This window comes from Gorilla gorilla, chromosome 13 (assembly GCF_029281585.2).
Source record: "Gorilla gorilla gorilla isolate KB3781 chromosome 13, NHGRI_mGorGor1-v2.1_pri, whole genome shotgun sequence".
Classification (NCBI taxonomy): domain Eukaryota; kingdom Metazoa; phylum Chordata; class Mammalia; order Primates; family Hominidae; genus Gorilla; species Gorilla gorilla.
The window spans coordinates 118926444-118951485 of NC_073237.2; the positions used below are offsets into that span (position 1 = coordinate 118926444).

A 25042-nucleotide genomic window follows, 5' to 3' on the forward strand; every position below is an offset into this window, starting at 1 on the left:
TGAGTGCACATCTAAGGTTAATATTGAATGATAACAGTAGGAGAAAAAGAATTAATATATGTTATGGTATTCCTTACTATTTCATTTCTTTAACTTAAAAGCACTCTTCTATTGTAGTAAATAGATTAAAAGTAATCAATATTTGTTGTACACCTACTAGTGCCAGATTTGTACTAACTACACCATCCGTTCTCTGAATTCTTTCATAAAAATATTCTAGAATCAAAAATGATAAATCAAGCATGCTGGAAATTTTTAGGGCAATAATTTGATGCAAAGCAATCTGGTGGAAACTGATATTATGAGAAGTCACAAAACTTAACAATGGTTTTCTTTTTGCGATGAAATTCTAGGTTATCAATTTCTTCTTTATAGCTACATGTTTTGAAACATGTAGATATTTTTCAAAAAAGGAAATGAAATTTGAGGGTTGGCACAAAAAAATGTTTCAGTGATAACTCACAGAGAAAAAGAAGCACTGAAACAGATCTCTGAGATCAAGTTCATCCTGGGCCAAATTTTTTAATAAAGGAAGGTATGCCCTTTTGGTGTTGTACAATAAATATTGCTTAAGGATCTTCCTTTAAGGAAGATCAGGCACCAGCATGCATTGCTCTTTGGTCATTCTGCCTCTCTCCTTCTGTCCCTTCTGTTTGGATAGAAGAGAGGAATAATGAGACAACTAGGGAAACCAGACAAGCCCATCTTAGCCTTGAATTAGGTGACTTGGCCCTGACCACAGCAATCTGCTGCTGCAATTTCTAGTGCCAAGGCAAAGGTTGGGAAAGGCAAGTTTTGTGTTTGTGAATAATATCTCTCCTTTTTGGGAACTAATTTCTGACCTCTAAGATCCCCACCTTTGCCCTCCAGTCACCCAGCTACACCATGCCATTTACAGTCTATTTATATATAAAGATACATATATATCTCAAGGAATTGGCTCATGCAATTGTAGAGGGTAGCAAGTTTGAAATTTGTAGGGCAGGCTGGAAACTCAGGCAGGCATGAACATTGCAATCTTTTTTAAATATATAGACTTTACTCTTTTAGAGCTGTTTTTGGTTTATAGAAAAATTGAGCAGAAAGTTCCCATATACCTTATGCCCCAACACATGCACAATCTCCCGAACTAATCCTCACCAGAGTGGTACATTTATTACAATCCATTAGCCTCCACTGACACATCATCACCCAAAGTCCATAGTTTACATTGGAGTTCATTCTTGGTGTTGTGCATTCTGTGGGTTTTGACAAATGCTTAATAGCATGTATTCATCATTACAGTATCATATAGAATAGTTTCACTGCCCTAAAAATCCTCTGTGCTTCATCTAGTTATTCCCCTCTCCCCATAACCCTGTGGTAACCACTGATCTTTTTACTGTCTCCAGTAATTTTCCCAGAATGTTATGTAGTTGGAATCATACAGTATATTGCCTTTTCAGATTGGCTTCTTTCACTTAGAATATGTTTAAGATTTCTCCATGTCTTTTCATAGCTTGATAGTTCATTTCTTTCTGAGACTAATATTTCATTGTATGCAATATTCAGGGAAAGGTGTAATGTCTGTGTCTAGATTCTTTTTTTTTCATGTGGATGTCTAGTTGTTTCAGCACTATTTGTTGAAGAGACTATGTTTTCTCCATTGCATTGTCTTTAATCCTTTGTCAAAAATCAGTTGACTCTACTTATGTGTGTCTATTTCTGGGCTCTTTATTCTGTTATATTGATCTATTTTTCTGTTCTTTTGTCAATGCCACACTATCTTAATTACTGCAGGCTTACAGTAAGTAGTGTCTGCCAGGGCCTGTTGGGGGGTAGGGGGCAAGGGGAGGGAGAGCATTAGGACAAATAACTAATGCATGCGGGGCTTAAAACCTAGATGACAGGTTGAAAGATGCAGCAAACCACCATGGCACATGTATACCTATGTAACAAACCTACACATTCTGCACATGTATCCCAGAACTTAAAGTTAAAAGAAAAAAAAAGTAAGTAGTGTCAGTCCTCCAAACTTGTTCTTCCATAATGTGTTAGCTATTCTGAGTCTTTTGCCTCTCTGCATTTTGTTGATATCCACAAAATAACTTGCTGGGGTTTTGATTGAGGCTATGTTGAATCTATTAATCAAGTTGGGAAGAATGACACCATGATAACATTGAGTTTTCCTATACATGAACATGGAATATCTCTTTATTTATTTAGTTCTTATTTGATTTCTCCTATCAGAGTTCTGCAGTTTTTCTCATATTAATCTTGTATATAGATTTATATCTAACAAATTGGGGGCTGCTAGTGTAAATGGTATTGTGTTTTTAATTTCAAATTCCATTTGTTCATTGCTGCTATGTAAGAGAGCAACTGGCTTTTGTATATTAACCCTGTATCCCGAAACCTTGCTATAATTCCTTTAGTTCCAGGAGAGATTTTTGGATATTTTGGATTTTCTGTAAAAATCATGTCATCTGAAAATAAAGACAGTTTTATTTATTCCTTCTGAATCTGTATACTTTTCATTTTCTTGTCTTATGCATTACTAGGACTTTCAGTATGATGTTCAAAAGCAGTAATGAGGGGGGACATTTTTTTGCCTTGTTCCTGATCTTAGTGCAGAGCTTTTAGTTTCTCATCATTAAGTATGATGTTAACTGTAGTTTTTAAAATAGATATCCTTTATCTCTCTATTCCTAGTTTTCTCAGAGTTTTTAATCATAAATGAGTGTTGGATTTTTGTGAAGTGCTTTTTCTGCATCTATTTATATTATTATGTAGTTGTTCTTTAGTCTATTGATGTGATCAACTAAATTAATTGATTTGCAAGTGTTAGAGTAGCCCTGCATTCCTGAGATAAATCCCACTTGGATATGGTGTATAATTCTTTTTGTACATTCTTGGATTCTATTTGCTAAGTACTTTATTAAGGATTTTTTCATCCATATTCATGAGAGATATTGGTATGTAGTTTTCTTTTCTTGTAATTACCTTATCTACTTTTGGTATTAGAGTATTGCTGGCCTCATAGAATGAGCTAAAAGTTCTTTCTTACTCTATTTCCATCTTCTAGAAGAGATTGCAGAGAATTGGCATACATTCTTCCTTAAATGTTTGATAGAATTCACCAGTGATCCCATCTAGGCCTGGTACTTTCTGTTTGGGAAGGTTATTAACTATTGAGTTAATTTCTTTAATAGAAATAGGCCTGTTAATGTTCATTTCTTCTTGTATGGGTTTTAGTGGATTGTGGCTTTCCAAGAATTGGTCCATTTCATTTAAGTTATCATGTTTGTGGGCACAGATTTGTTCATGGTATTCCTTTATTATCCTTTCAATGTTCATGGGATTTGTAGTGATTTTTTTATTCATTTCTGATATTAGTAACTTGTGTCTTCTTTCTTTTATTTTCCTTAGTTAGACTTATTAATGGTGTATCAATTTTATTGATCTTTTCAAAGAACTAGCTTTTGGTTTTGTTGATTTTCTTTAATAATGTCCTATTTTCAATTTCATTGATTTCTGTTTTAATTTTTATTATTTTTTTCTTGTGCTTACTTTGGATTTAGTTTCCTAGGGGGGAAGCTTAGATTATTTATTTTGGACTTTGCTTTTTTTTTTTTTTTTTGGCAAAAGAAGGTTAAATTCAACTGGTGTTTTATCTCTCACCTTTTGGATAGTTTGAAGGTATTTACTTCTCTGTAAACCATAGCTCAGTTCCTTTTTTGTTTGTTTGTTTAAAGGTTTGACAAATGCTTTCTGGGCTAATGTGGCTTTGAGTGCTGAACCTGTCTATTTGAATTCATACTTTCTGCAGTTAGAACTTTACTAAGTAATTTCTTATTATTTTATGTTTGTGATGCCTTCAAGAACATATTTAAAATATTTCATCTGAGTTTTATTAGTTTTCCCATTGGGAAGTTTGGTCCAAATTATTAGGTTTGCCATTACCAAAAACTTTATAATAGATGGATATATATATATATATATACACTCTAAGAATCCCTGGGCTTTTTTCATACAAATTTGTCCTTTAAGATTCATGTAATTATTAATATATTTGTAGTTGATTTTGATATTCCATTTCCTTTTTCTTTGTTCCTATATATCATGCTTTTAAAATTATTTCAATTTTCTCTTCTTTGTTTCATTCTTTCCCTTATAATGTGGAAGTTTCATATCTTTTTAAAAGTTTTATTTTATCCTTAATTGACACAATGATTATACATATTTATAAGGTACAGGGTGATATTTCGATACCTGTATACATTGTGTAATAATCAAACTAGGATAATTAGCATATCCGTCATCTCAACATCTGTCATTTCTTTGAGGTGAGAACATTCACAATCCTCTCTTCTGGCTATGTTGAAATTACAATACATTATTGTTAACTATATTCATGCTTTTGTACAATAGAACACCAGAGCTTGTTAATCCTGTCTAAGTATAACATAGATCTGTTGACTAACCTGTCCCTGTTCCCCACTCCTCCTAAATCTTCAGCTTCTAGTAACCACTATTTTACTCTCTACTTCTATGAAATCAACTTTTTGTTGTTGTTTTTTCTATATGTAATATATATTTTTTTATTTTACTTTAAGTTCTAGGATACATGTGCAGAATGTGCAGGTTTGTTACACAGGTATATGTGTGCCATAGTGGTTTGTTGCAACTATCAACTGGTCATCTAGAGTGTCAATTTTAGATCTTTCCTGCTTTCTCTTGTGGGCATTTAGTGCTATAAATTTCCCTCTTAACACGGCTTTAGCTGTGTCCCAGAGATTCTGGTATGTTGTCTCTTTGTTTTAATTGAATTCAAAGAACTTCTTGATTTCTGCCTTAATTTCATTATTTACCCAGTAGTCATTCAGGAGTAGGTTGTTCAGTTTCCGTGTAGTTGTGTGTTTTTGAGTGTTTTTAAATCTTGAGTTCTAATTTGATTTCACTGTGGTCTGAGAGACTGTTTGTTATTATTTCAGTTCTTTTGCATTTGCTGGGGAGTTTTTTGCTTCCAGTGATGTGGTCAATTTTAGAATAAGTGCCATGTGGCACTGAGAAGAATGTATATTCTGTTGATTTGGGGTGGAGAGTTCTTTCAACGTTTATTAGGTCTACTTGATCCAGAGCTGAGTTCAAGTCCTGAATATCCTTGTTAATTTTCTGTCTCATTGATCAGTCTAATATTGACAGTGGGGTGTTAAAGTCTCCCACTATTATTGTGCAGGTGTCTAAGTCTCTTTGTAGGTGTCTAAGAACTTGCTTTATGAGTCTGGGTGCTCCTGTATTGAGTGCATATATATTTAAGATAGTTAGCTCTTCCTGTTGCATTGTTCCCTTTACCATTATATAATGCCCTTGTTTGTCTTTTTTTATTTTTGTTGGTTTAAAATCTGTTTTGTCAGAGACTAGGATCACAACCCCTCTTTTTTTTGCTTTCCATTTGCTTGGTAAATTTTCTCCTGTCCTTTTATTTTGAGCCTATTTGTTTCTTTGCACGTGAGATGGATCTCCTGAATATAGCACACCAATAGGTCTTGACTCTTTATCCAGTTTGCCAGTCTGTGTCTTTTAATCGCAGCACTTAGCCCATTTACATTTAAGGTTAATATTGCTATGTGTGAATTTCATCCTGTCATCATGATGCTAGCTGGCTATTTTGCACACTAATTGATGCAATTTCTTCATAGTATCGTTGGTCTTTATATTTTGGTGTTTTTGCAGTGGCTGGTACCGGTGTTTCCTTTCCATATTTAGTGCTTCCTTCAGGAGCTCTTGCAAGGCAGGCCTGGTGGTGACAAAATCCCTCAGCATTTGTTTGTCTGGAAAGGATTTTATTTCTCATTTACTTATGAAGCTTAGTTTGGCTGGATATGAAATTCTGGGTTGAAAATTCTTCTCTTTAAGAATGTTGAATATTGACCCCCACTCTCTTCTGGCTTGTAGGGTTTCTGCTGAGAGATCCTCTCTTAGTCTGATGGGTTTCCCTTTGTAGGTGACCAAGCCTTTCTGTCTGGCTGCCCTTAACATTTTTTCCTTCATTTCGACCTTGGAGAATTTGATGATTATGTGTCTTGGGGTTGATCTTCTCATGGAGTATCTTAGTGGGGTTCTCTGTATTTCCTGAATTTGAATGTTGGTCTGTCTTGCTAGGTTGGGGAATTCTCCTAGATGATATCCTGAAGTGTGTTTTCCATCTTGGTTCCATTCTTCCCATCTCTTTCAGGTACTCCAATCAATCATAGGTTCTGCCTTTTTACATAGTCCCATATTTCTCAGAGGTTTTGTTCATCCCTTTTCATTCTTTTTCCTTTAATCTTGTCTGCCTGCCTTATTTCAGCATGCTGGTCTTCAAACTCTGATATTCTTTCTTCTGTTTGATTGATTTAGCTATTGATACTTGCGTATGCTTCATGAAGTTCTTGTGCTGTGTTTTTCAGCTCCATCACATCGTTTATGTTCCATTCCATCATTTACGTTCCTGATTGTTCTAGTTAGCAGCTCCTGTAAGCCTTTATCAAGGTCCTTAGCTTCTTTGCATTGGGTTAGAACATGCCCCTTTAGCTCAGCAGAGTTTGTTGTTACCCACCTTCTGAAGCCTGCCTCTGTCAGTTCATCTATTTCATCCTCCATCCAGTTCTGCACCCTTGCTGGAGAGGTGTTGTGATCGTTTGGAGGAGAAAAGGCACTCTGGCCTTTGGGATTTTCAGCGTTTTTTCGTTGATTCTTTCTCATCTTCATGAGTTTGTCTAGTTTCCATCTTTGAGGCTGCTGACCCTTGGATGAGGTTTTTGTGGGGACGTTTTTTGTTGATGCTGTTGTTGTTTTCTGTTTGTTTTTCTTTCAGTGGTCAGGTCCCTCTTCTGTAGGGCTGCTGTGGTTTGCTGGGGCTTCATTTCAGGCCTTATTCATCTGGTTCGCTCCCGCACCTGGAGATGTCACTGGGGGAAGCTGGAGAACAGTAAAGATGGGTGCCTGCTCCTTCCATTGGGATCGCTGACCTTGAGGGGCACCGACCTAATGCCAGCAGGAATGCTTCTGTATAAAATGTCTGACAACCCCTGTTGCAGGGTCTCACCCAGTTGGTGGCACTGGGAGCAGGATCCATTTAATGAAGCACTTCAGCTGTCCCTTGGTGGAGGGGGTATGCTGTGCTGGAGGGAAACTTACTCTTCTGGGCTGCCCAGATTCCTCAGAACTAGCAGGAGGAAAAACTAAGTCTGCTGGTCCGTGGAGACTATGGCCACCCCTTCCACTAGGGGCTCAGGCCCAGGGAGATGAGAGTTCTGTCCTTGAGCCCCTGGCGGGAGTTGTTGGAGTTCCTGCAGGGAGGCCCTCCCAGTGAGGAGGGATGGGTCAGGGTCTTGCCTGAAGAGGCACTCTGGCTGTAGTCTGCCACAGCCGGTGTGTTTGGCTGTGGGGAATATTTCTTGCCACCAAGTATCCCTGGCTCAGCAGGGGAAAATAGTGACTTGGAGCTATAGAGATGGCTGCCGCCCTTCCCCCGCCATGGGAGCTTAGTGTGTTAGGCAGCTAGCAGTCCCAGTGTTGGCTGCTGCCCCTCCCGCAGGGAGCTCAGACAGCTTAGGCAGCAGGCAGTTGCAGCTGTGGTGATGGCTGCAACTCCTCCCAGGAAGTCAGCAGGCTTAAGCAGATTCTAGCTGAGTGGCTATTGAGAATCTGCGTAGCTCTGTTGTTGGGACCCTAGGCCCTGGTGGCAGGGGCTCTCGAGTGGGATCTTCTGATCTGTGGGTTGCACAGTTCTGTGGAAAAAGCATGGTTTCCCAGGCTGGGTAGCACGCTCACTCACCGCCTCCCTTGGCTGGCGGGTGGGGACTCCCCTGCCCTGTGTGGCTCTCAGGTGGGCTGCCACACCACACTGCACTTCCTTCCTCTCCGTGTGTCATACCAACTGCCTAGTCAGTCCTGGTGACAGCACCTGGATACCTTGGTTGCCGTTGCAGGGTTCGCATGCTGTTTTGGTTGTTTTCTGAATTCAACTTTTTAAAAATCCCACAAATAAGTGAGAACATGGGTATTGGTCCTTCTGTGCCTAGCTTATTTTATTTAACCTAATGTCGACTAGGTTCATCCATGCTGCCACAAAAGAATAAAAATGATTTTATTCGTTTTATGGCTGCATGGTGTTCCATTGTGCACATATAGCACTTAAAAAAATCCGTGTATCCACTGATGGACATTTTGGTTGATTCCATATCTTGGCTCTTGTAAATAGTGCTGTAATAAACTTGAGGGTGCAGATGACTCTTTGATGTACTTATTTCTTTTCCTTTGGATCCAGTAGTGGGACTACTGGATCATATGGTAGATATATTTTAATTTTTGCAGGAATCTTGACACTGTTGACCATAATGGATGTACTAATTTATATTCTCACCAACAGTGTATAAGTGCTCCCCTTTCTCCACATCCTCACTAGCATTTGTTATTTTTTTTTTTTTTTGTCTCTTTGATAATAGCCATTCTAACTGGGATGAGGTGATATCTCATTGTGGTTTTAAAAAGTTTGTTTTTATTTTTAAATTTTATGGATACATCATAGTATAGTTAACAATAATTTATTGTATATTTCATTGTGATTTTGATTTGCATTTCCCTAATGATTAGTGATATTGAGCATTTTTCCATATGCTTGTTGACCATATAGATGTCTTCTTTTAAGAAATATCTATTTAGGTCTTTTCTCCATTTTTAAAATCATTTATTTTTTTGTTGTTATTGAGACATTTGAGTTTCTTATATATTCCACATATTAACCTCTTGACAGATGCATAGTTTGCAAATATTTTCTCCCATCCTGTAAGTTGTCTCTTTGCTCTGTTGACTGTTTCCTCTGCTGTGCAGATGCAATTTAGTTTTATGTAAATCCATTTGTCTATTTTTGCTTTTGTTGTCTATGCTTTTAAGGTCTTATCCAATTAATCTTTAGCCAGATCAATGTCATAAAGCATTTCCCCTTTGGCTTTGTCTAGTACTTTCATAGTTTCAGGTCTTACAGTCAAGTTGTTAATTTCTTTTGAGCTGAGTTTTGTATGTGGTAAGAGATAGAGATCTAGTTATTCTTTTGCATACACATATTCAGATTTTCTAACATCATATATTGAAGAAACTGTGCTTTTCCCAATGTGTATTGTTGACACCTTTGTCAAAAATCAGTTGGCTATAGATACATGATTTATTTTTGGGTTGTCTATTCTGTTTCATTATCCATATGTCTGTATTTATGACCATGCTGTTTCAGTTACTATAGCTTTATAGTATGTTTTGAAGTCAGGTAGTGTGATGCCTCCTGTCATTTCCCAAGGTAACTGTGCATTGGGAAAAGGGAAATGATCTGATCTTTTGGGGACTACTGGACACTGGCTCTCAACTGATGTTGATTCCAGGAGACACGAAACATCACTGTTGCCCTCCAGTTAGAGTAGGCAATTATGGGGGTCATGTGATTAATGAAATTTTTTAGCTCAGATCCAACTTATGGTGTGTCCACTCGATCCCAAAACCCATCTTGTGGTTATTTCCTCAATTCTAACTGTGGTTATGTCCCCAGTGCAACTGTGGTTATTTCTGTAATTCTAATATGCATAATTAGAATAGGCATACTTAGCACCTGGTAGAATCCCCACATTTGTTTCCTGACTTGTGGAGTGGGGGGGGTATTATGATGGGAAAGGCCAAATGGAAGCCATTAGAGCTGCCTCTACCTAGGGAAATAGTAAATGAAAAGTAGTGTTGTATCATTGGAGAAATTGCAGAGATTCGTGCCACCATCAAGGACTTAAAAGATGCAGGGGTGGTGATCCCCACCACATCCCTGCTCAACTTTCCTATTTGGTCTGTGCAGAAGATAGATGGATCCTGGAGAATGACAGTGGATTATCATAAGCTTCACCAAGCAGTGACTCCAATTGCAGCTGCTGTACCAGATGTGGTTTCACTGCTTGAGCAAATTAACATTTCCTGGTACCTGGTGTGTAGCTATTGATCTGGCAAATGACTTTTTCTCCATCCCTGTCTATAATGCCCACCAGAAGCTGCTTGCTCTCAGCTGGCAGGGCCAGCAGTACACCTTAACTGTCATACCTCAGGAGTATATCAATTCTGCAGCCCCATGTCATAATCAAGTTCACAGAATTCTCGATCACTTGTCCTTCCACAAGATGCCACACTGGTCCATTATATTGATAACATTGTGCCAATTAGACCTAGTAAGTGAGTCTGAACTCATTGGTAGGACATTTGTGTGTCAAAAAGTACAAATAAATCTGGCTAAAATTCAAGGGACTTATACTTCCTCGTGAAATTTATAGGGTCCAATGGTGTGAGACCTGTCCAGATAGCCCTTTTAAGGTGAAAGATAGGTGTCTGGCCCTTCTTACACCCAAGAGAGAGGCACTATGCCTGGTGCATCTATTTGGATTTTGGAGGAAACACATTCTGGGTGATCAGGGATTTGGAAGCAACATGATTGGAAAATTGATGACAAAGATACCTGGGGAAGAGCAATGTGAATAGACCTCTATGAATGGGCAAAGATATGAAGATATCTGTGTCCCATGTAAATACTCACCAAAGCATGACCTCAGAAGGGGAGGTTTTAATAAGTGGATAGGATGACCCATTTTGTGGATACCAGTGAGTCTCTTTCCCCAGCCACCACTGTCATCGCCCAATGGGCTCATGAACAAAATGGCCTTGGGGGCAGGGATGGAGGTTATGTATGGGTTCAGCAGCATGTACTCCCACTAACCAGGGCTGACCTGGCCACTGCCACCTTTGAGTGCCCAGTCTGCCAGCAGCAGAGACCAATGCTGAGCCCCCCAGTGGCGCCATTCCCAAGGGTGATTAGCCAATTACTTGGTGGTATGTTGATTACATTAGTCTGCTTCTGTCATAGAAGAAGTATGGATCCCGTCACCCAGGTAGTGAGCATAATACCTGACAGGTAGTTTTTAACTTACCTTCTCCCCACCTTCACCTTCTAGTAGTTTAATTTTTATGAAGTTCAACTTTAAAATTTTTCCTTTTATGGATCACGCGCTTTGCTTTTGATTTCAACTCTAAGAACTGTTTGCCTAGTATTTCATTTTTTACCTTTTTGTTACATGTTGACACCTATGAGAAAACACACAGTCAAGAACAATGACTGGGCTCCTAAACTCAGGCTTGGAGTAAAGTAGGTGGAATCAGGATCTGCTCTTCCAAGGCCTAAGCAGTGGCAGCATAGCCATGTTTGGTGTCAGGGATCTATGGAGTATGACCCAATGAGAAGGAAATCATTACAAAGGAACACAAATTAGGGTGACCTCTTATTTATCACTGAAAACACCCAAGGCATTGGAATAATATAGATGTATCTTTAAAAGATCTGAAAGAAAAGCTTTGGACCTAGAATGCTGTATCCTATCAAATTATCAAATTGTCTACTAAAGTAAATGTGCCAAAATCGTGTTTTTAGATATGCATGCACTCAGAAAGTTTTTCTTCAACTGGTAATTTATGAAGTCTTTCACCATTGCATAGGTCATCTTGTTTATTAATAGTTTTCTATTCCATTGGCAATAAATGTTTATTTGAAGAAATTCAGACATTACAACTGTGTATAAAGAAGAGGAAATATTCTCCCTCCATGTTTTCCCCTGCCCTTGCATTCTTACTCCAGTGGCTACACACATATGTACATTCATATTCATATAATGTTTTAATGTAATGGATTCATACTTTTACATTTGTTCCATATCTTAATTTTCTTACTTTATGGCTTTTCAAGGAAGCAGTAAAGATATATTTGATTCTTTGAACATGCTGCATATAGTTACACTTTATGGAATTAGTCATAGCATCTTTCTCCATTTCCCTATTGAAAAGGTTTTAGGTTGTTGCCATTTTTACCTATTATAAACTGGGATTTCCCTGAACATCTTTGGAGATTATATATACATATATCTCACAATATTCAATACACATTTACAATAATATTACTCAATACAAATTTATAATAATATTTCTATAGGCTAGAATCCTAGAAATGACAGTTTCTAGATGAAGTATTAAATCACACATTTTAAACACATAGTTTATGGGAAGGTGAACCAGAAGAAATGTTTCAACCTCCCCTGTGTGAAATGGATAATTTCCATGTTATCCCTTGTGGTTTTTGTTCTTTCTGACCATTAGCATTTTTAAATTGTATGATAAAATATAAGAGGAAATTAAAAGTAAATAAAACTACAGCAGTATAATGAAGGATAGAAAGATAAAAAAGTAAAAGCTTAAGATTTAAACAATAAAACATTTTTAGAAGGAGAAAAATAAAAAATTATAAAAATCCTCAAGAAGAGAAAATTAGCTAAAATATATACCCTCCTCTTCCTTCATTCTTTCTCTTTTCAATTTTTTTGCAAAAACATTCAATGGCTACAAATTACACATTTTTCAGCAATGTATTGAAATGTGAAGAATTTTGGAGGATCTGCCTTCATAAAAGGAGAGAAATTTGTTTAGGAAATATTCATGGGGAAAGGATTAGATTAAAGCAGTTTTTGGAAAATGAGAAAGTGGAAAAAATAAATCTTTCCAAGAAAGAGGAGACACAGACAGGAAACGATTGTGATTTAAGAGATACAGGCCGAATTGTTGGGTCATCATCAATGGATGTAAGTGCCCACAATAGCCTTGTCTCACATGGGTCAGAAGTGCTAGCTTCCAACAGCTTTGACTGTTCACCAGAAACCAGTAGAAAACAGGTCCAAGTTGAGCAGATTCCACTTACGAGTTTTTCAAGAGGGTGCTTCCTAGGATCTCTTGCTCATAAGCTTCCTCAGGCCCTGTTTCAGGTCTTTGTTTCTCAGGCTGTAGATAAAAGGATTGAGCATGGATGACAAAACTGTGTAAACAATTGTTGCCACGTGGTCCTTGACAGTGTAGGTGGCTGGGGGCTGTAAATAGACATAGAAGATGCTTCCATAAAAGAGTGTCACCACGGTGAGGTAAGAACCACAGGTGGAGAAGGCTTTGCGTTTCCCAGAAGTAGAGGGAATCTTGAGAACTGTAGTGAGGATTCGTATATAAGAGAAAGCAATGCAGAGAAAGGAGTCACCAAAACAATAGGTGCTTCTGTCATCTGCACAATTTCATTGACAAATATGGAAGAGCAGGACAATTTCACGCAGGGCTGAGGTCACAGAGAAAGTGGTGGATAACATTGGTGTCACAGAAGGTGAGACGATTCAGCAGAAGTGTGTGCAGGAGTGAGTGGAGGTGAGGAAATGAGCAGGAGAAGGCCACCAGGAGGACACAGTGGTGGTGGCTCATGGTGGTGACACAGTGGAAAGGGTCACAGACGGCCACATAGCGGTCAAAGGCCATGACTGCCAGAAGGCAGCTGTCACTGTTGCCCAAGGCATAGAGAAAATACATCTGTGTCAGACACCCAGCATAGGAGATGGTCTTCTTTTCTGACAGGAAGTTCATCAGCATCTTGGGGACAACGCTTGTTATAAAGCAAATATCAGTGAGAGACAGAAAGCTCAAGAAGAAATACATAGGGGTCTGAAGATGGGGGTTGAAGTGAATGGCCAGGATGATGAGCAGGTTCCCTGTTATGGTGACCAGGTACACGATGAGGAAGAGAACAAAGAGTGGCTTTGGTCCTCAGGCCGGGAGGAGAGTCCCAGGAGGATAAACTCAGAGACACTGCTGGTGTGGTTGATTCTTTCCATTGACTTGGGCTCAGTTATAAACAAGAAGTTTTGTCATTTAACATGCTCTGATTTCATAACACCAATCATGAGAACCTAGCAAGTCTTTGTTTCTTCTGTTTGGTCACAATTAGCTACTGTGCTAATTGTGGGATGGCTTGTTCACCTCATGGTCCTTGATGGGGTCCTCCCTTCCCAACTCTATAGGCTCCATAAGGGCATTATATTTAAATCTGGAGGGACAGAGGGAGAGTTTTCCTTTAGAAACTTTCAGAAGTGGACTCCTCTAATTCAGACTCAGTATTTCCTATTCTGTGAAAAGCACTATTCACCTGCTGGGGACATAGCAATAGAGCAGACAGATTTCTGCTTATGTGGAGCTTACCTTCTAGTTGGGGAGGTAGATCATTATACTACAAAATATGTAGTATAGCATCAGTTAGGGATACATTTTATGAACAAAATAAAACAGTATTAGAAGATGGAGGTTGCTGGGGAGTCAGACTGGGGGTATTTTAGATGGGGAGGTTTCAGGACACTCTTTCCCTATCAAAGCATACTCAGTTGTGTCATGCTGAAGTTTATCTTTGCATTGTCTTGAAAAAAAACTAATGGTTTTTCAAAAGAGCCAACAGGGCAAATCTAAGACGAATGTTGAATGCAGTCAATAGAGTGATTTTTTTTCTGCTCTGCTCACAGAATGAAAGGTTCATCCTCCCTAGCTCATGACATGCTATCATCATTAGTTTACACAAGTCTCCCTTTTTTTGTAAATTATTTTTCCCTTCTTTAATTCTCTGTCCTAAATCACATTTGTACAGAATAAGCACCCACTGTTAAGTGTTAAATCTGTTTTTAATTTATCTTTTACGTGTTAAAAATATATATGAGAAACATGTTAATTTTTTGGTATATGTATTTTTCATCCCGATCCAGTTACCTACCAATGGATATCAAAGTGGCCTCCATTTCTTGCTACTATAAAAAAACTCTGCAATGAGAATTTTTGTATCAGCAAAATGTTGTCACAATTTTTTTGTAATAAAAGTTTTTGAGTAAGCATATTCATTCATACCTTGTGAATAGGCATATTACATAGAGATTTTCAAGCATTTTTAGATATTGGTTATTTATACATTTTTGGCTACCATAAAATCTCTACAGTGAACATATTTGCACCACCAAGATGTTTGAAACAACTTTATTTTATTTTATTATTATTTAAGTTTTAGGGTACATGTGCACAATGTGCAGGTTAGTTACATATGTATACATGTGCCATGCTGGTGTGCTGCACCCACTAACTCGTCATCTAGCATTAGGTATATCTCCTAAAGCTATCCCTCCCCCCTGCCCCCACCCCACAACAGTCCCCAGAGTGTGATGTTCCCCTTCCTGTGTCCATGTGTTCTCATTGTTCAGTTCCCACCAATGAGTGAGAATATGCGGTGTTTGGTTTTTTGTTCTTGCGATAGTTTACTGAGGATGATGATTTCCAATTTCATCCATGTCCCTACAAAGGACATGAACTGATCATTTTTTATGGCTGCATAGTATTCCATGGTGTATATGTGCCACATTTTCTTAATCTAGTCTATCATTGTTGGACATTTGGGTTGGTTCCAAGTCTTTGCTATTGTGAATAGTGCCGCAATAAACATACGTGTGCATGTGTCTTTATAGCAGCATGATTTATAGTCCTTTGGGTATACACCCAGTAATGGGATGGCTGGGTCAAATGGTATTTCTAGTTCTAGATCCCTGAGGAATAGCCACACTGACTTCCACAATGGTTGAACTAGTTTACAGTCCCACCAACAGTGTAAAAGTGTTCCTATTTCTCCACATCCTCTCCAGCATCTGTGAAACAACTTCTTTAGAGCAGTATATTCTTTTACACATTGTGAATGGGCCTTAATACACCAGAATTTTCACATATTTTTAAATGTTGGCTATTTATATATTGATGTACTAAAAAATTAAATGCTTACATTTTTCTTGTAAGTTACTAAACACCTTTAAATCTCAGGTTTTTCATGTATAAAGTCGAACACAAATATCCACATTGTCATGAGGATTTAATGAGATAAAGCATTTGAAAGACTTAAAAGAGGGACAAGGATATTGTAAAAATATTCAGGACAAGCTGTTCCCCAGCCACCTCAGCGTCATCGTCCCTTATCTTATATTCCTTCATGTTCTCAAAACTAATTATCTCACATGCTTAAAATATCATATCCCTCACTGTCTCTCAGATTAATTTTATAGTATTGGAAGATTTTATAGAAGGAATATTTGCTGATATATTGAGTGAATCAGTAATTAAAGTCAATAATATTAACAAATATTTATTGAAAATTTATTAGTATTAGGTACATGGTAAGCATCTCACTAAATTCCGTAATAAGGAATTAAGAGGCATATGTTATTATTGTTGCCATTTTTACATACAGGAGGCTTAGAGAGGTGAAGTGATCTGTTCAAGGTCAGTAAGGAAGTGAATAATAGTAAAAATTTGAACCTTAAGCCTCTTCATGTTTTGGTAAAGCTATACATATCTTACAATCATGCATTGGAGCTATGTTTTCCTCACTCTGATAAATTTCTACAGAATTACCCTCTTGCCACACAAATACACAACTGACAAACTTTCTTGTCCCGTGTTCAGAATCCACTCTTGCAGCTGTAAGGGTGATTACCAATCTTTCTGTGTGGTACAGATGGTGGGATTTGAAAGCTTGAACACTAATGAGGGACTGGTCACAATCAGGTGGGTAAAATTGGCCATGAATGCCGGGCACGGTGGCTCACACCTGTAATCCCAGCACTTTGGGAGGCTGAGGCAGGCGGATCACAAGGTCAGGAGATTGGGTGCATCCTGGCCAACACGGTTAAATCCTGTCTCTACTAAAAATACAAAAATTAGCCGGGCGTGGTGGCGGGGGCCTGTAATCCCAGCTACTCGGTAGGCTGAGGCAGGAGAATTGCTTGAGCCCAGGAGACGGAGGTTGCAGTGAGCTGAGATTTTGCCACTGCACTCCAGCCTGGCCGACAGAGCCAGACTGTCTCAAAAAAAAAAAAAAAAATTAGCTGAGTGTGGTGGGGCACACCTGTAGTCCCAGCTACTCGGGAGGCTGAGGCAGAAGAATCGCTTGAACCCGGGAGGCAGAGGTTGCAGTGAGCCAAGATCACACCACTGCACTCCAGCCTGGCGACAGAGCGAGACTCAGTCTCAAAAAAAAAAAAAAAAAAAAAAAAAATTGACCATGCATGGTGGAGGTGGGTCTTGTATGTAGGGTTGTAGTGGTGCAGTGGACAGTGCCTTGGACTTGAGGCAGAAGATGCAGGCTGGATTTGTCCTCTATCACCTGCTCATAGGCTGATTCCTGATGTTTTATGAAAGGTGTATTAGTCTATTCTTACACTGCTATAAAGAAATACTCCAAACTGGGTAATTTTTAAAGTAAAGAGGTTCAATTGCCTCACAGTTCTGCAGAGTTTACAGGAAGCCTTGCAGTTTCTGATTCTGGGGAGGCCTCAGGAAACTTTTATTCATGGTGGAAGGCAAAGTCGGAGCAGGCATCTTACATGGCAGGAGCAGAACAGAGGTGGGGGGAGGCGCTACACACTTTTTAAACAAGTAGATCTTGTGAAAACTCACTCACTAACATGATACTAGCACCAATGACAGTGCTAAACCATTCATGAAGGATCCATCCCCATGATCACCTCCCACTAGGGCCCACCTTCAACACTGGAGATTAAAATGCCACATGACATTTGGGCGGGGACACAGATCCAAACCATATCAAATAGCAAGTGAGATACCATGTCTGAAAAGCAGTGTGTCAAACACAGATCATTATTTAAAAAGCAGTCATTCATGAAAAGGCTGCCTTGGGAATACAGAATTTAAAAAATAGTGGAGATTTGGGTTAAGTGGGTTTGGATGCTCCAGACTGTAGACATGAGGAGCACCCATGCTTATCACTGGGAAAAAGGAAGAAGGTTTAGGATATGAAAATCAGGGAGAATGGTTCTAAAGTACAGGGTGAGTGTATGGGGCTGGGAATGCAATCATTGTTTTGTTTTTTTTGGTTTTGGGTTTGTTTTTTTTTTTTTTTTCTACTAATAGGGTTTTGCTTCTCTCAAAGCATGTGGTGTAGAGGGCCTCCAGATCAAGCTCAATGAGTCTAAATGAGTCAGATGGTGGTTATGACTTCTTAATTCATGAAATATTTGAAACTTTCTGAAAGGAGAGAGAAAGTGCCAAACTGGGTTGGCTAGGTAGGTGGCTAGCTCACTGAAGCTCACCTCTGTATCCAGGGTTTTTCCTTTGCTTCCATGTGTCTCAAGAAGTGGATCTTCTGCACATCTGTGATTTGCAACTCTGCTTCTTAGCCAAAGCTCAGCTTCCTCATGTTTCTCCTCTGAACTTCTGGACTAATTAGCAAGGAGGGAAGAACTGAAACACTACTCTAAAGGAATACCACATTTCCCTTTTCTGACCTGAACTCCCTGTTTCTTTCCTAATCTGTGGTTCCTAACATAATGCTGCCTTTCTCAGCTGCACATCTCAGAAGGCAGGGAGGCCCTGACTCAAGTGGCAAGGACTCTTTTGATTGTGGAAGCCCAGTGAGCTTTCCATGGGTTTGAGTTCTGCCCTTCTGGCCTCTGGGATCCTTGTTAGGCTGATATAGCTGTGGTGTGCTGACCCCTCAGGGGAGTTTGTCCTGTGATCTCCCTCAGCAAAGAAAGCAGAATGGAAATAACAGTTAGCAGAGCTGACTCCAAGGAGACAGGGACCCCTGAGGCTTCCCATTTAGATGTTGGGGCTAAACTCAGAGCTTCTTAACTTCACTGCAATATCCCAAGGGAATGCTTCTCTTTGCTCAAGTAATGGTTATCAAGAGTGGATAAATATTTATGTGAGTGAATATTTATATGTTTAGGAATGTTTATGTTTGGCCATTCTAATGGGTATACAGTGATATGTCACTGTTGTTTTAATTTGAATTTCCCAGATGACATGAGAGGGAGCATCTTTTCACATGCCTGTTTTCCATCTGTGTATCTTCTTTGCTGAGTGTCTATTAAGACCTTTGGCCCGTTTTTAATTGGGTTGTATATTTTCTTATTGTTGAGTTTTAAGAGTTATTTGTGTATTTTGAATTACAGTCCTTTATCAGATATGTTTTGTGCAAATATTTTCTCCCAGTATGTGGCTTATTTTTTTATTCTCTTGACAGTGACTTTTGCAGAACAGAAAAGTTTAATTTTAATGAAGTCCAGCTTATGAATTCTTTCTTTTATGAATCATACCTTTGGTGTTGTATCTAAAAAGTCATCTCTAAACCCAAGATCATCTAGATTTTCTCTTATGTTATCCTCTATGAGTTTCACAGTTTTGCATCTTATATTTAGGACTATGATCCATTGAGTTAATGTTTATAAAGGGTGAATTTATTTTTCTTTTTGGTATGTGGACGTCCAGATAATTTAGCACCATTTGTTGAAAAAACTGTCTTTGCTCCGTTATATGTCTTTGCTGTTTGTCAAAGATAGTTGTGTGGGTCTATTTCTTGGTTCTCTGTTCTGTACCATTGATCTATTTGCCTATTCTTTTGCCAGTATATATTGTCTTGATTACTGTAGCTTTGAAGTCAGGTAGTGTCAGTCCTCCAGTTTGTTTTTCTCCTTTAATATTGACTTGGCTACTCTGGGTCTTTTGCCTCTACATATAAACTTTAGAATTAGTTTTTTGATATCTGCAAAATAACTTGCTGGGATTTTGATCGGTATTGCATGAAATTTATACACTGAATTCAGGGGAATTGACCTCTTGATAATATTGAGCCTTCTTATTCATGAACATGGAATTACTATTTAGTTCTTTTATCTTTCATCATGGTTTTGTGATAACCCTTGTGTTCATCTTGTACTTGTTAGATTTATGCCACTATTTTATTTTGGGGGGTGATAATGTAAATGATATTGTGTTCTTAATTTCAAAATCCACTTGTTTGTTGCTAATATTTAGGAGAACAATTGGCTTTTGTATATTAATCTTGCATTTTGCACTCTTGCTGTAATTGCTTATTAGTTCCAGGAATTTTTTTGTCAATTCTTTTGGATTTTCAATATAGACAATCAAATCATCTGTGAACAAAGATAGTTTCATTTCTTTCCTTCAAATCTGTATATATTTTATTACTATTCTTGTCTTATTGCATTAGGTAGGATTTCCAGTATGATGTTGAAAAGCCATGGTGAGAGGGAGCATTCTTATCTTGTTCCTGAACGTAATGGGAAAGCTCCTAGTTTCTCGCCATCATGTATAATGTTAGTTGTAGGACTTTTTGGGGGGTAGTTTTTTCTTATCAAGTTAAGGAATTTTCCTTCTATTCCTAGTTTACTGAGAATTTTTAGAATCATAGATGGGTGTTGGAGTTTGTCAAATGATTTTTCTGCATCTATTTATGTATTCATGTGGCTTTTCTTTGTTAATTTATTGATGTGATGCATTACAATAACTGATTTTGGAATGTTGAACCAGGCTTGCATACCTAGGATAAATTAAACTTGGTTGTGATGTATAAATCTTTGTATACATTGTTGGATTCAATTTGCAAACATTTTGTTTAGAGTTATGCATGTATGTTTATGAGAGATACAGGTTTATAGTTTTCTTATAATGTCTTTGGTTTTGGTATTAGGATATTGTTGGCTTCATAGAATGAATTAGAAAGTGTTTCCTTTGCTTCTATTGTCTGGAAGAGATTATAGATAATTAATATAAATTCTTCTTTAAATGTTTAGTAGAATTCACCAATGAACCCATCTGGGCCTAGTGCTTTCTGCTTTGGGAGTTTATTAATTATTGAGTCAATTTCTTTTATAGATACAGTTCTATCAATTTCATCATTTCTTTTTGTGTGCATTTTGACATATTGTGTCTTTCAAAGGATTTGTCCATTCATTTAGGTTATCAAATTTGTGGGTACAGAGTTGTTCATAGTATTTCTTTATTTTCTTTTAATGTCCATGAGATCTGTAGTGATGTTCCCTTATTTATTTCTGACATTAATAATTTGTGTCCTCTGTCTTGTTTTCATAGTCAGCATGGTTAGAAGCTTATCAATTTTTAAAAACTAAATTTTATTGTGTATATTTGAGGTTTACAGCATGATGCTATGTGATACATATAGAGAGTAAAATGGTTATTATTATGAAGCAGATTAACATATCTATAATCTCACAGTTACTTTTTTGTGATAACAGCAACTAAAATCTATTTATTTAACAAAAATCCCTAATACAATTCAATATTATTAACTGGTTCTCATGTTGTACATTAGATCTCTAGACTTGTTCATGCTTCATGTCTGTATCCTTTGATCTACATCTCCCAATTTTATCCCTCCCCCTACCTGTAGTAACTATTGTTTCATTCTCTATCCCTGTATATTTCTTTCTTTTTATTTCACATATACATGAGAGTGTGCAATATTTTTATTTCTGTGTCTGGTTTATTTCAGTTACCATAATGTCCTCCAGGTATATCTGTGTTGTGGCAAATGGAAAGATCTACTTCTTTAAGTCTTAATAATATTGTAAGGCTGAATAAATATACATTGCTCCTTTTAAGAACAGATAGTTCATTTTTTTGCTATTGACTTGTAAGAGTACAGAAAGTATATACATATATATGTATGTATGTCTACATGTAACATTTTCTTTTTTACTTTTTTATTTTTTATTTTTTAAGACAGAGTCTTGCTCTGTCACCCAGACTGGAGTGCAGTGGCATGAGCTCGGCCCACTGCAACCTCCGCCTCCTGGGTTCAAGCGATTCTCCTGGCTCAGCCTCCCAAGTAGCTGGGATTACAGGTGTGAGCCACCACGCCCAGCTAATTTTTTTTTTTTTTTGTATTTTTTAGTAGAGATGTGGTTTCGCTACATTGGCCAGGCTTGTCTTGAACTCCTGACCTCAGATGATCTGCCCGCCTTGGCCTCCCAAAGTTCTGGGATTACAGGCATGAGCCATCGCACCCAGCCAACATTTTCTTTATATTCACTCATTGTTGGGCAGTTAGGTTGTTTCCATATCTTGGCTATTATGAATACTGTATATATCTTCACTGTGAGAACCAGGTAGAACTCTGGGAGGTAAAACTCACAACAGTGTGTGGGCCTTTCTATGACTGGTTCCCCCTAGAGATTTTAACTCTCAGACTTGTCTACACTGAGCCTCCAGCAATTCATCAATTACAGTTCAGGTTTTCCTACCTTAGCACTGATTCCTGCAGAGGCTTCTGTTTGTGGGTTTCTGCTCCAGTAAGCTGTGATTCTTTGTATTTTGTTGTCTGTCTCTCCAATTTGGGGGGCGGTGGGTTGCCATGTGACCTCACTTCTCTGATGGATCTAAAAAGAATGTTGATTTTTCAGTTTGTTAGGCCTTTTACTCTTTCAGAAGGAGTAACAACCTCTAAAATCCATACATGTTGGACCAGAAACTGGAAGTAACTCTGATGTATAATTGGGTTTTTAAATGACAATAATTGATTCTGGGTGGAGGCAGGAAAAGGAGATACTTTCTACTGCTGCTAGTAGTGTGAATACAAAGTGGCATATGCTTCTAGGAAATAAATTGACAGCATGTGTTATAAACATTAAAAATATTTGTTTCTATGACCTAGTCTTTTTTTTTAACCTCTAAAGAAGCATTTAATCTATTCATACATTGGTGCCTTAAATTTAGTCTTTCGGTATAAGCCCATATAGATATAGACAGTGTTAAGCAATTTAGAAAAGTCTCCAAATTGGGTTGATACTGTTATTGTAGGCAGACTTCAAATTTAAGGGCTTACAATAACCTTACTTAGCCAAAAGTTTTCAGTAGTTTTACACATATGACCTCCGCATACAAAAATCGTTGGGATAGTCTGTGTTTAAATTTAGAAACAGAATTATAAAAGAAGGCAAACACCTCAATAAGAAAAAAGTGCAACGAACATGAACAGGCAATTCACAAAAGAATACAAGGGTTCAGTAAGCATGTGAACAAGTAATTAATGAAACTAGCAATAATGAACTATTGGATAAAATAATAAAATAACAGTGATACCATTTTTTCACCAATCATATCATATTATCTATCAAAGATTGAAAAGAATCATAATACCTAGTATTAACACTGAGAGTGCAGGTGGAAATGTAAAGTATCACAATAACTCTGTAGAGAATTTGACAGTATTTATTTAAATATTTTCCACTTTAAGAAATTTATCCAAAGGAAACAGTTGAAAGTGGTACAAACATATCTGAAGAAAAATGTTCTCAATTACGTTAAGCCATGTACATTCTTGTTTTTGTTCCCCCTCACCTTCATATCATCAGTACCAAATATAGTGTTTGGCGTAGAAATTCAATATGTGGTTAATTATTTATATTGTCTATGACCTAGTCTTTCACTTTCAGGAATCTGATCATATAAATACTAAAAATATTGCCAAGTGTGGATGTGGTGAAAAGGAAAACACTTTTACACTGCTGGTGAGAATGTAAATTAGTACAACCACTATGGAAAACAGTGTGGAGATTCATTAAAGAACTAAAAGTAGATATACCATTTGATCCAGCAATCCCACTACTGGATATTCACTCAGAGGAAAAGAAGTCATTATACGAGGCTGAGTGCGGTGGCTCACGCCTATAATCTCAGCATTTTAGGAGGGTGAGGCAGGTGAATCATGAGGTCAGGAGTTTGAGACCAGCCTGGCCTACATGGTGAAACCCCGTGTCTACTAAAAATACAAAAATTAGCTGGTCATGGTAGCAGTCACCTGTAATCCCAGATACTCGGGAGGCTGAGGCAGGAGAATAGCTTGAACCTGGGAGGCGGAGATTGCAGTGAGTTGAGATCATGCCACGGCACTCCAGCCTGGGCGACAGTGCGAGACTCCATCTCAAAAAAAAAAAAAAAGACATCATTATATACAAAAAGATACTTGCACATGCATGTTTATAGCACCACAATTCACAATTGCAAAAATATGGAACCAGCCCAAGTGCCCCTCAATCAATGAGTGGATAAAGAAATCGTGATATATATATATATATATATATATATACACCATGGAATACTATTCGGCCATAAAAAGGAACAAAATAATGGCATTCACGGCAACCTGGATGGAACTGGAGACAATTTTTCTAAGTAAAGTAACTCAGGAATGGAAAACCAAACATCGTATGTTCTCACTTATAAGTAGGAGCTGAGCTATGAGAACAAAAGGCATAAAAATGATACAATGAACTTTGGGGACTCAGGGGAAAGGGTAGGAGAAGGTGAGAAATAAAAGACTACACACTAGGTACAGTGTACACTGCTCGGGTGCACCAAAATGTCAGAAATCACCACTAACGAACTTAAACATGTAACCAAACACCACCTGTTCCCCAAAAACCTACAATTAAAAAAATTCTGAAAAAAAAATCTCAGAAATTACCACTAAAGAACTTATTCATGTCACCAAACACCACCTGTTCCCCAAAAACCTACTGAAATTAAAAAAAAATAGAAAGTCATTAAAAAAGAAAAAAGAAAAATACTGCCAAGAATATATGTACAAGGATAGTACACGTAAGAGAAACAGAAATCATCCAAGTTTTCGTGAATGGGGCTTGGTTAAATTATAATATGTTGATATAATTGACTATTGTGTGGACTTTCTAATTATTTGATAGCATATTTTGAATACAGAATAATAATCTTAATAATTATAAATTTAAATTATAATTTTAATATAAATTTGAAACATTTTAATTGAATTATATTTAAATTTAATTTGAATACATTGTAATTGAATTTTAAAAATTGAATACATTTAAAAATTTTGCACTAACTTTTTAAGGTAATACCTATCCCTTGTCTGGAGATTGCTTTGGAGATAAAGTCGCTCTTTCTCTCCTTTAAGACAGAATTGAAGTCATTTCCTTGTACTGGAGCAAAAGGCAGCTAGGAAATTTCAGGTTGTCAACTAATAGCTGCTGGATGAGGTTCTTATACATTATATTACAAAGGGTATAAGTGAGGGCTTCTTAGAGAATATTAAGTACTTCAAAAAGAGAATTCTTCCTTTTTAATTAGATATTAGTTGTGATGTTTACATTTGAGACTGAAGGAGTTTTCTGTCTATATACATAAGCATAAGGGGTATGGTGTCATAATTATTTCAGGATTAAGTCTACATTTTATTATCTGTTGTATTAGTCAAGATTTGTGTAGGGAAGAAAAAATTGTCATTGATGTTTTAAGCAGAAATGAA

General features: G+C 37.5%; 2 protein-coding genes across 2 annotated transcripts in view; one reads left to right on the forward strand and one right to left on the reverse strand.

Moving 5' to 3' along the window:
• LOC101135678 (olfactory receptor 1J2) overlaps positions 1–25042 on the forward strand; it is a 142581-nt gene that overhangs the window by 92074 nt on the left and 25465 nt on the right. The window lies entirely within an intron of this gene.
• Positions 12807–13823, reverse strand: OR1L8 (olfactory receptor family 1 subfamily L member 8). Its single transcript, XM_019033251.4, is given in 4 exon segments — positions 12807–13105; positions 13108–13182; positions 13185–13655; positions 13658–13823. Coding segments are annotated over 4 exon segments (921 nt in total). The 5' UTR covers positions 13734–13823.